The sequence below is a fragment of the Typopeltis vanoorti genome, chromosome 9 (assembly GCF_054136105.1).
Source record: "Typopeltis vanoorti isolate ZY-2024b chromosome 9, IOZ_Tvanoo_1.0, whole genome shotgun sequence".
Lineage (NCBI taxonomy): Eukaryota > Metazoa > Arthropoda > Arachnida > Uropygi > Thelyphonidae > Typopeltis > Typopeltis vanoorti.
In genome coordinates, this window is record NC_143557.1 from 44,001,755 (window position 1) to 44,015,051 (window position 13,297).

The window sequence follows — 13,297 nt, forward strand, 5'->3', positions numbered from 1 at the left end:
ACTGCAGATATGAGAGTCCTGAGAGAGATTAGAGCCGTGAACAGATAGCATCAATGGCAATATCATATTAAAAACGAGGAAAGAACTTGACATTGTCAGCATTCAGGAATGCATTAGCAGAGCTAATCTCAGGTGGTATAGTCAATTAAACAGGATGGGCGAGGAAAGATTAGCAAAAAGAAGTGTTCTCTGCTAGGTTGGCAGAAAAACGACCCAGGGAAAGACCAAGATATAGGTGGATTGATACGGTACAAAGTGCCTTAGACAATAGAAATATATGATCATTACTTATTTTTTCACGGTATTAACAACACCACAAACACTTTTATCAACAAGGATGTTTTATTAACGCTAATATTTCGCTGATTTTCAAATCAGCATCATCAGAGCACAACACACATGTAAACGCGACAGTGAGTGAAACAATATAATTGCAGAAAGACAAAAGATCTAAAGTCCTAGTTTTGGCGCCCTCTAACGAAAAAAAAAAAAAAAAAAAAAAAAGCAGCAGTTATCCAGGAGTTTTTCTTAGGATAACTGTCTCCCAAATATTTGGCAAATTAATGCAACCATATTTGTTATCTGGATAACTGCTGCTTTTTTTTTTTTTTTTTTCGTTAGAGGGCACCAGAACTAGGACTTTAGATCTTTTGTCTTTCTGCAATTATATTGTTTCACTCACTGTCGCGTTTACATGTGTATTGTGCTCTGATGATGCTGATTTGAAAATCAGCGAAATATTAGCGTTAATAAAACATCCTTGTTGATAAAAGTGTTTGTGGTGTTGTTAATACCGTGAAAAAATAAGTAATGAATAACCAGCAACGCCTAAGCTTATCAGTTAGAAATATATGATCTCATAATGTTGGAGTCTTGACAAGTAACAGACTGATTTAGAGGAAATTTTTAGATAGGAAGTTAGTAATAATGTAAATTTTTCATGTAGTACTATCATATCCTTTAGACCCCTTGAGTAGGTACATGGCAGCAATTTGATGATGTTGGTGGTGGTGTAATAACAATTGTACAGTAGCCAGTGAATTTAAGAATATCTATCTTTCATCGATATCCTACATTGACAACGAACCTAATTCCTTTCAAACATGGTCAAGCCTGAACAAGATGCATCTGCCTTCACAGCTAGAAGGAATCCTGGATCCAATGTACATCTTCCGTACCAAGAAGAACCAACAGTAAAGAAGTTGAAAGTTTATTTTTCACTTGGTTAGAATATAATAAATTTAGTTTAATCCTTTATCCAAGTGTGAGCAAACAAAGTTTGCACCTGAAAGTATCTTCAGGACTGAGGTAAGGTGGTACACACCAGGGCAACTCGTTGCAAGGGTGGAGCAAGCTACTAATGCTCCTGTCTCAGTATCTCCTATAATGCAAGGAGATGTGTTGTGCATTATAGGAGATACTGAGACAGGAGCGTTAGTAGCTTGCTCCACCTTTGCAACGAGTTGCCCTGGTGTGTACCACCTTACCTCAGTCCTGAAGATACTTTCAGGTGCAAACTTTGTTTGCTCACACGGATAAAGGATTAAACTAAATTTATTATATTCTAACCAAGTGAAAAATAAACTTTCAACATCTTTCTCTAAATCCAGAGTAATTTATTAAAAAGGGTGGCACACCATTTGGCAACTTCTATAGGTAGAGATGACCTGCGAATGCTTCTGCCTGGTATCTCAGCTTGGGCCTGGCTCCCACTGAAGAGACCTCAATAAAGGTCGAAACTAGTCTGGGTAGTGGCCCTTCCCTTAATGCATAACATTAGACATATCCGCAAGGAGATGTGTTTTGCATTATAGGAGATACTGAGACAGGAGCATTAGTAGCTTGCTCCACCTTTGCAACGAGTTGCCCTGGTGTGTACCACCTTACCTCAGTCCTGAAGATACTTTCAGGTGCAAACTTTGTTTGCTCACACTTGGATAAAGGATTAAACTAAATTTATTATACAACAGTAAAGAAGTTTTGGACAAAATCAAGAAAATCAAAGGCAGACAAGACACCCACTAGCTCTCCATCCATGAACATAATAGATGACTAGTTGTTTACAAACTCTGGGACATTCTTGCTAAAATATTAACAGTAACCTCTTATTCCACCAAGTTCCTTGTCTAAAAATTCAAACTAGAAAAAGAAATTCTGTTTTTCTTTGAGCAATATCGAAGAATATGACATGCTATTCAGAAAAGAAGGAGAAATGAAAGATGTATTGCTTAAATGCTGCCAAAACTGTTGGACTAAACACATCCATTATGAAATAACCAAAGATCTGTCATAAACGGCCAATGAACAATTATTGCAACTGTGAGCATCTTTCTGGATTACCTGGCTTAAGAAAGGCAGTTATTATTGCCTTTCTTAAGCCAAGAAAGATCCAGAATCACCATGAACTGTCACCAAGTTTCTCTGCTGCTGGGCAATATTCTGAACTTGGAATAAATGGTTAATTCTCGTCATTGATGGTTTCTATAGGGAAATTACTTTTTTTTTTTTAAGAATGTAATCTTGCTTCTGTAACTATTATTAGTGATTAATTCTTTAGTCCACCTGGAAGCATCCATTAGAGGTCATCATCAAATTACTGACAAGTTCCCTCAAGCGGTATACAGGTGTAATTGATTGATGAAAAAATTATATCATATAGAATTGGAAAATAGGAAAGATTTTCCTATTTAGAAAATATTTTGGACAGACTGGACGTTCTCTTGAAAAAAGAATCCAAGAACATCAATCCTCTATTCTTCACAACAAACCTGAAAAGTCTGAATTGGCTCAACACGGGATTGAAACTGACCACAGCATCTTTTGGTCCAGGACTTGCCTCTTACATAGATCCCATTATAGGTTCGAACGTTTGTTCAAGGAAAGTGTGGAGGCCTTACTCCATCTTCCCAACCTGAACGTAATGACTGTATATCTAAATCAAAAATCTTGGAAAGTCTTATCAAGATTACTCATTAATTTTTTTTTTCCCCAATCATGTCTCTACTTCAAAATGTTCTGTTTTATACTTAATACTTAGTGATATAACATCACACGGCGTGTTCTATTTTTAACGATCTATTATTAGTATTCTAGCTTTTATTTTTTAAAACTGTTCTTGTAATACCACTGAAGATGGTCTGCTATTTCCAGAACGAAATATTTGGTTAATTAAATATCTTTCTTGTGTTTACGTGCATTTATAATTCATGTAATACGAAGGCACATAATCAGGAGAATATGGAGGATGTGGACGCTTTTCCCAGCTTAATTTCTCAATCTTGGTACTGGGGATTCTTGCATTATGAGGGTGTGTGTTATCGTTGTGAAAAACAACACCCTTTCGACTGACCAGAGAACATCTCTTTTCTTTCAGTTTTTCAGTCAGTCAATCGAGTTGTTCACAGTATACTTCAGCTGTGATTGTTAGGTTTTGTGACAAGAGTTCAAAGTGTATAATACCAGCCATATCCTACCAAATGCTTATCAAACCTTCTGAGGGTGAAGGGCTTGTTTTGGCTGAGGCCTGTTACCCTGAATGAACCCACTGCCTTCGGTGCTTAACATTCTTTAAAGTATCCGCTTTTCATCATTACTCAAAAACAGAAATTGAACCTCTCAAAAATGAAGAGCAGTACAGATGTTGACTTGCTTTCTTCGATTTTATGTGCCATTTTGTGAATAACCCACTTGCTGACTTAGACCCTATTCCAAGTTCTTGAAAATGGCAATGGATGGTCAATGATGATGAATTGAGATCTTTTTCTAAATCTTTAACAGTTTTGTGCTAAATCTTCAACAGTTGCATTGGCATTTCTTGCAATAGCAGTTACTTTTGGGATGACCTGATACATATTAAAAAAAAAGTGCTGTAATGCACTGAAAATCCTTCACACACCCTATCTTCCACCTGTTAGGATGCAGACTGATGTTCTTTGCTCCATCTCTATCACATGCTATAATATAAAAACTTGAAAGTCTATATGGTGAGGCAAATAAAGCACCTTTGTGGTTGCAATGTCAACAGCTTGCTCTCCTATATGCTGCAAAAGTACAATGCCTGGCAGACCATTCCTCATGACCAACTATTTTTTGTCGACAGAAGAAGAATCTGTACAGCACCCATCAGACTCTCATATGACTCCTTGGTTTGCAAAAACTCTCTTACAAGCTCTAGATATTAGGTCAGACAACATAACTGAGATGCCACTAAACACTTCCACCATGGCATACATACAAGGTGGTATAAAAAAAAAAAAAAGTTTACTAGGTTTGTAACATGCCAATAGATGGCAGTACAAGGCTCATGCACAGTCACAGGGAGCACCTACCTTCATGAGTCAGTGTGCCGAAAAGACATCGTCCTGTGTACATGGGGAGCTGTGCAACTGATGCTATTCTGACCACCTGCATTATACCACATCTGCGATTTCATCATGGACAGCAAGTTAGTACAGTGAGCAAACGTGAAATTCACGTTTGAAAAAATGTAAAATTCGAGGATCATTACTGGTGACGAAACTTGGGTGTACGGGTACGACCCTGAGACGAAGCAACAGTCTTCACAGTAGAAGAGCCCATCTCCACAACCGAAAAAGGCGAGGCAGGGCTGCAGCTTGACCAAGTGTATGCTCATCGTCTTTTTCGACATTCGTGGCATTGTGCTTCGAGAATTCGTCCTCAGGGGCCAGAAAATAGCGAGTTCTACTGCCAGATTTTAAGGCATCTGAGGGAGGACATTTTGTGTAAGCAACTAGATCTGTGGCGCGCGAAAAACTGGATGCTCCATGACGACAATGCACCCTGTCACCGAGCTCTCCTCACGTGTTTCTCGCCAGAAACAACATGATCTCACTTCCGCACCCACCCTACTTGCCAGATTTGGCTCCTGCAGACTCCGCCCTCTTCCCGAAGATGAAAATCCAGCTCAAAGGTCACTGTTTTGACACCATTGCGAAGATCCAGCGCGAATCGCAGAAGGGTCTCGACATGCTTCGAAAAGAAGACTTCCAGGACACATTCCAGAAGTGGCAAGAACGCTGGAAGTGCTGTATTGATATGCAAGGGGGCTATTTTGAAGGTGAAGTGTGTGTAAACATAGATAAATAAAGTAATTTCTCATAAACAGCTAGTCTCGTAACTTTTTGATACCACCTCGTACATGCTGCCATTTAGCTTTTCCTTTTGCAAGCTATCAAATTTTCTATCCTCACCTGTTGTCTACCAACAGCTATTTCATAGAATTGGATACTCTTGATTTTCTTCCTATCTACACAGATGTTTCAGAATTAAAAGGCTCTAGTGGTATCTTCTCTTCTCAGACAGCATAATATCTGCTCAAATCCAACTAGATTGTACAAGCCTGAAATCAAATTGTGGCAGTTTAGTCTATGCAGGAACTGTAAAGAGGAAGTTGTTCTTGCTCGGCTCTGTATGGGTCATAGTTATCTTACACAACCCTTCCTATTGATGGGTGATGACATGTCTGTGTGTGAGTTATGAGTAATTAGACTGTCAAGCATTGTAATTGACTGCCCTTTTGTCAATAAACGCAGTGACTGATTTAGTCATTATCTTTCTGAGCCCTATACACCCAGACAGATTTTATCAGACTCATCAAGTCTCTTTTGTTTTTAAATTTTTATAGGAAATCAATATTTTCACCATATCTAGACCATTGACATTATTTTTATTTATACAGAATTGCTTTTGGTACATAGCCTTTTAATACCTGGTTGTTTTTATCTGTGTTATACAAACTATTTTTGCACTTGTTTTTCATAGAACGGTTTATACTTACTGCTTATACACCTGTCTACATTTGTTTCTGTACACTTTCTATACAAGAACCTTTTTATACATTCTTTTTTTTTTATATCCATTTCCACTTCGGTTTATTTATATAGTTATTTTAAACTTATATATTGCTTTGATCCTTACTGACACAGTTGTCCTTGTGCCATAAAACCTGCACTAATGACAGGCAGAACATAAACTTTTATCGCAGTGTCCTTCATCATGACCATCAGGATCAGATTTTCACTTTAAGATGGAGGCATCAGACACCAGCAGGCAGTGAGCATATGGTTCGTGATGATGATGTACGTAAGTTTTCTACATATGGGAAAAGTTCACATGGCAAAGTGCCAAGAGAAAAGATATTCAAAATGTTATGGTTACATTGTGTAAATGGAACATTATTTCGAGCAATACACTGTCTATATTTGAGTTGAGAGTCAGCAGTCAGTTAAAACTGAATCGGATACATGAAGATAGCTTAATGTTAAATTAGATGTGATGACAAGGGTGCACATTATCTCCACTGTTTTTCTCTGTATTGATCACATTATGAAGGACAATGGCATTTAACCCAATATCAAGACTGTAATTGTTAATAGATGTTAATCTCATATCTTTACTTGATGCAGCTCATGGTTAGTATCTGCAGAATTCCCTAATTAAAGTGAATAACTGCTGTAATAAATTTGATATGAAAACCAGCAATAAAAAAATGACAAACACTGAAAGGCACGAAGATGCAAAATATCAAGTGCATTCTGAATGGAGACCAAGTAGAACAAGTGAAATATTTCAGCTATTTAGACACAATTTTTGGCAAAGATAGATGGCAATTTATATAAGGAAATAGATAATACAATGAGCAAAGCTAGTATGGAAGGGAGTTAACTAAACAATTTTATATGGAATAAGAGACAATTTGCTGCACATCAACAGACCGTTACTATGTGGCCAGAACATTCTACCAAGCATTTTTACTCTCTGTGTGTTATGATTCTATAGAAGAAGTTGTACTGCTCAAAGTCATGAGCAAAGTTTAAATAATCTTGTTAGCTTTCACCATTTATTATTTTTACGACCCTGTAGAAGTTGGGAGAGGGGTTACACTGCTCAAACTCTTAAGCAAAGTTTGAAAAACAAACAATTTTCACACCCGGATTATAATAAGGGAGGATTTACTCCTTTTTTTAATGAAAATCTGACTATTAGTGTTGGTGTATATACGAAGCAGTTTCAGGAAAGACACTCTAACATGAAAGAGATTTAATGACCATCTCTTTACATCTTATACAACCAACAGTATCTTATTTATATATATTTACATAGAATTTCTCACGGTAACACTGTGTGTATAACTAGGTAATTTATATAATTTATATGACGATGAACAGCCTATTTTTCTACCCACTGTAGGGTGAAAGCCTCTCCCATTGCAGGAGGTTTGGGTCTACTGTTCCCATGGTGACCCAGTCCATATTGGGAAAGTATATCTATACTTGGGAGAAGGAATGTATGAAGGTGGAAGACAATCACAAACATCCATGCCTATGCGGGATTCGAACCCGAAGCCTATTGGCTGGAGAGCGGATACGCTAACCACTCAGCCAACCATACCTGATATATACATATATCAGGTGTATATGTATATATAATTTATATACATATATACATATACTCTCTGATAATTAATACTGTAATAATAAAACATATTCTTTGTCAGAAGTTAGAATTGAATGAAATACAGGAAGATTGTTTGTTTTTAAATCAGAGATAAAAGAAGGATGCACATTATCGCCACTCTTATTCATCATCAATATGGATCACATTATGAAAGAAAGTGAATTAGGCATAATATTAGAATTGGAGATGTCAAACTTAGCTCTTTGCTTTATGCAGATATTGATATACTCCTAAAGTGCAAGTCTCCGGGATTCTTTAATTCAATTGAATAACAGCTGTAACAAATTTGGCATGAAAATCAGCAATAAAAAGACCAAAACTATGTAAATAGGCAGAGGCATAGAAAACTTCAGCTGTATTCTGATTGGAGATCCTATAGCATAAGTAAAATATTTCAGCTATTTAGGCACTGGTTTTAGTGAAGATTGCATTAAGTCCTGAAATGGACAATAGAATAAGCAAAGCTGGTATGGTGGGTAGCCAGCTGAATAAATTTATATGAAATAAGAGAGAAATTAGCCAACACTAGCAGTATACAAGATGGCAAAGACTAGAGACCACAGATATAAGGGTTCTGAGAAAAATTAGGGGAATGAATTGATGGTATCAATGGCAGAATCATATTAAAAATGAAGATATTAGAAAGGGATCTGACATTATTAGCATTCAAGTATGTGTCAGCATTTTAGCTGATTAATTAAGCTTATATGTTTTATAGCATAAGTTGCTTATGCTCCGGTATAGACCAAACCAGCTGATCAAGAGCAGATGCTCTCAATTTGCTTCCTTTGTCAGTCACTTCTGATTAATGTTCATAAATCATTCCAAAAACTCATATGTTCTATTTCCTAGAGGTATTTTAACTTAAAAGATACACTTGCAAACAATGCAAAAAGCACTGTAATATGTAGAATCCATCTGTCTAGTAGATCACAATTAAGCCAAATGCACATTAAAACTTATCTTTACAACTGGAGTTGTAATAGCTTCTGAACTGCATTTAGTACTCATAGTGCGCCTCGTGATTAAAATTAAAAACATTTTAATTTAATCATTTGAATTCTTTATTTATTAAACCAGATATATCTTTGAATAATTTGTTATATTTTTATATTCAAAGGTACATCAACAGTAAGAAAGTTGAGCAAAATTAGGTATGGTCACTTAGTAAATGTTTGCACTCTTACTCATCAAAAGCACATAAACCTACTATTGCAGGTATACATGATCTTATGTAAAGTTATGCTGATATTTTTAATATTTTAATTTTAAATGTTAATGTATCTATAACATTCCGCTATTTGTCTGTAAAAATTGTTTCAGCGAGTAAGTATGGAACCAGTGCTTATGATCTTTTTTTAATTCATATTATATATATATATACATATATACCTCATTTATCCATCATTCCAAGAATGGCAGAAATTGTTAGTGAGTAACTGACTATTCCTTTGTTTTATATTGATCAATTATTGATAATATGTTTTATTATTATTTTTTTAATTTTTATTTTTTATGTAGGACTTAAGCCTTAATTTCCAGAACATAATCCTTCCCGAAGCACTGAAAACAGTACAGGCTGAAGAATCTACTGTGTTACACATGATTAAGAAACTTAATGATATTATTAGTGAAACTGGAATCCCACTGGAAAAGCTGATGACTGAGTTAGAAGCTGTTACAAGAAATATAATTATGGAAATTCAGGTGTGAAAAAAAAAAATTCATTATTCACATTGCTTTCTTTACTCATTAGTTTCACAGTTAACAAATGTTTGTAATATATATGTTGCTTGATTTTTTAAAAAAAAAACTTCCTGTTTTTAATTTTTTTTTTTTTCTAAAATTGCATTTCATTCTTTATTCTTTTTTTGTTTCTTTTTTTGTGCCACAATATCATATAAAATGCAAAAAAAATTGTGAAATTTCCAGAAAGATAGTTAATTTTTGTGGTAAGAATATTTCACATATTTGTTTACTTTTTTTTTTTGTATCACATTACATACTTGCATTAAAAAAAGATGGGGGGGGGGGATCGTGTTTCTGATTGATATTTTGTCTGATTCACTAATCAACAAACCAAAATATTTTATTCATTAAGTAAAAATTGAATGATTGAAAATTTATTATCACAGAAACATTACTACATGACCTATTCATTACTATGAGGGTGGTCTGGAAAGTTCTCAGCCTAACAATGAAAAAACATTTATAATTTCAAAATATTTTTTTATTTTTCAGCATGATCTCCCTTAAGACTAATACATTTATTCCAGCGATGCTCCAGCACGATTATCCCATCCCTGTAGTGGCCCTCAGTAAGATCTGCAATCACCTCTTGATTCGAAGAAAAATGCTGACCAGCAAGGAAGAGTATTAGTTTTGGAAAGAGATAGAAGTCAGAGGGAGCCAAATCTGGGGAACAGGGTGGATGTTCCAACAATTCATAGTGCAGATCCCTTAATTTTCCCATTGCCAAAACACCTTTGTGGGCAGGTGCATTGTCCTGATGAAAGTTGCTTTTTTTCTTCTGCAAACCAGGTCTTTTCTCAAGAATTTTTTTGTCTAGTCTGGTTAAAAGATCAGAATAATATTCCTGGGTTATTGTTTTTCCCTTTACAAGATAATTAATAAACAAAATGCCTTTAGCATCCCAAAACACCGATGCCATGACCTTTCCTGCTGATGGAACTGACTTTGGCACTGAAAACAAGCAGCTTCCGTCCACTGTTTTTGACTGCTGTTTGGATTCTGGTGTGTAATGGTGAATCCAAGTCTCATCCATAGTAATAAATCGACACACAAAATCAGTTTTATTCTTGTTAAAATGCTGCAAGCACTGTTCAGAGATTTTCATGTGAGTTTGTTTTGGATTTGCTGTGAGCAAGCATGGCACCCATCTTGCACAAAGCTTTTTTATTTGCAATTGTTATGCAAAATATATCCTACACATTCTTTTGAAATGTCTATAGTCTCAGCAGTTTCACGCACTTTGACTTACCGGTCATCCAGTACCATATCATACACTTGATCAATGATTTCTGGTGTTGTAACACTTTTTGGACATCCTTCACTTGGATCATCTTCAAGGCTGGTATGGTCATGTTTAAACAGCACATTTCTTAATTGTTGAAAACGAAGGAGAAGAGTGCCCATAAACTTTTATGAACTTTGAATGAATTTCTTTTGGCGTTAAACCTTCTTTTACAAAGAATTTCATAATTGCACGATACTCTATTTTATCCATTTCAAGGGATACAGACAACACTTTTGCTTCAGACAGCTGTATAAAACAAACTACTTGATAGAATGAATGGCAATTTCACATGGATGTTTATGACACATGTACCAACTTAGCAAAAAAAAAAAAAATCTTTCTGATAGTGTTACCATTTATGGTCGAGGCCAAGAACTTTTCAGACCACCCTCATGAATGACACTATGTCATATTATTCATGTGTGTGTGTGTGTATTCATTTGAGGATTTATTCAATTTGATAACATATTCTATAACATTGAATAACTTGAACTGAGGTTAAAATAAAAACTATTTGCACAACTAGTTTCGTCCAAGACTACACTTCTTCAGATGCACAACTAATAAATATCATCAAAACTGGAAGGGAAACGGTATTTTAAAAAAAACAAAACTAAGAGAGATATATCTAACAAACCCTGGTGGTATTATTTTGTACATCATGCGTATAAGATCTTGAGCACGCCAGTATTGAATAGTAGAGCTGTGATAGTCCGGTATGAATATATAAATATTAATTTTAAATATCTGTTTGTGAAAAATCTCTATTGCACTACTTTCATTCAATATTTCAGATGCTTGCATAATTATGGAGGAAATGGAAGAAAGAATGCTGTAAAAGGAATTAGAGATGATAAAGGTGACATCAAAACAGGAGAAAAAAGATATCCTTGAAGTATGGAGTAATTACTTCGAAAAATTGCTAAATGAAACAAGCAGTGATGACAGCACAGTGCTAAAAAACACTGACCAGCGTGCAGTGAGGAACACATATCCATACTTGAAGTAGAAAAAGCCATCAAAAGCCTGAAATGTGGAAAGGCAGGAGTAGATATATTCGACCAGAAATGCTCAAGTATGGAGGTATGCAAGTCTTACAGTGGCTGCACTGCATAGATCAGAAGGCCTGGACAGAGAGACGAATTCCAGATGATTGGAGTAGAGCTCTAATAGTACCCATATATAAAATGGGAAATAAAACTGAATGTGAGAATTATGGAAGTATTTCTCTACTGAGTATTCCTGGTAATGATTTTAGAGGCTTTTCAAATGAATCTAAGTTAATTCATTTGAATTAACTTAGAATTAATTTAGATGCACAGAGGGAAGATCCTGAAGGATATGAAGAAAATTTAATCACTAACAAACGAAAAGAGATTTTACAGAAACAATTAAAATATTTTTCGTGCAATCGAAGTTTTTAAGCAGCAATGCTTAGAGGCTGACCCTGATGAAGAGAAAAGCAGTAAAATTTGCAGAAGTAGTAGAAAAGGCAATAGGGCCATATACCGTCAGTTGTATGAAAAAAAAGAAACGTGCCAAACTACATTAGCTGAATTCTTTGTTAAGAAGTAGAATGATAAATTTTTATTCTGAATATGTTTTATTGTCTTTCAGCTTCATGGTTTTCCTTTAGCTAGGCCCTGAGATATCCCTTAATTCTTTTATAAAAGAAATTTGAGGAACGAATTATACTTTTTCCCATAGGTTATTGTATTCGATTAATGCGCCTGTTTTAAAGAACACATTAGGTGCATCATTAATCAAGGGATTTCTGTATGTCGCTTGTCAAATCCTTCCCAATATCATTAATGTACAGATTGAATAACAGTGGACCAATCACTGATCTTTGTGATACACCTGGTTAATTTAAATCTTGCAGACTCACATCCCCCGTATACCACTTTTTGATATCTGTCAGTCAGCCATCCTCTTATTCATGCTAATATTCTATAACCCAAACCCATATTCTCCATTAGTCTACCATGTTGTATTCTGTCAAAAGCCTTAGCAAAATCCAAAAGTATCATGGTGTATCCATTCCATTTGTCCAGTTCAATGGTAACATTGTTATAGAATGTGAGCAAGTTGCTAAAACATGACCTTTCCTTAGTAAACCCATGTTGCTCATTGCAAAGTAGAGATTCACTGTCAAATCATTTCTGAATGCGAGCCCTAACCAATTTTTCCAAAGTCTTCACCACCACTCCTGAGATACTAATTGATCCACATTTGGATACATCAGTCTTTGCACCATCCTTGTGCAATGGATTACCATATGTTCTTTCCATTTCTGCAGAATCTTCCCTGTTCTGAGACACATTAAAAGCTTAGTCAAAGAAATGGCCAGTTCAGGTGAACACTCTTGCTGATAACCCCATTAGTCCCTCTTGTTGAATTCTTATTCAGTTTTGTGCAGTAGCTCTAATATCTTGTCCTGTACACCTGAGTTTCTTCATCCAGTGAAGGAGTAGCAATGAGCTCAATGTTGCGTACACCAGGTTGATAGCTTTTAACAAAATGGGCACTCATTACTTGAACAATCTCTTTTGCATCTGTAACCTTCAGACTTTGCTTTCCGTACAACATTTATGACTATTCTAGCCTGCTGCTTATAATTTTCATAACGAACATCATCCTTATGCACACAGTATTTCTTCCATATCATCCTTTTCTTACGAGTGTCTTGCTTAATAAGATTTAGCATCCATTGGACTCCTAATCTATTTATTCTTCATACTCTCGGGACACATTCTGATATCGCATCATTTAAGTATTGTCTAA

The 13,297-nt window shown here is 35.5% G+C and overlaps 1 protein-coding gene across 1 annotated transcript in view; it reads left to right on the top strand.

The window, feature by feature from the left end:
* Positions 1 to 13,297, top strand: part of nonC (serine/threonine-protein kinase Smg1) — a 1,124,353-nt gene that overhangs the window by 780,711 nt on the left and 330,345 nt on the right. Inside the window, exon 57 of the mRNA XM_090398044.1 lies at positions 8,998 to 9,183. Coding sequence (XP_090254170.1) covers positions 8,998 to 9,183 — 186 coding nt within the window. The remainder of the gene's footprint in view (positions 1 to 8,997; positions 9,184 to 13,297) is intronic.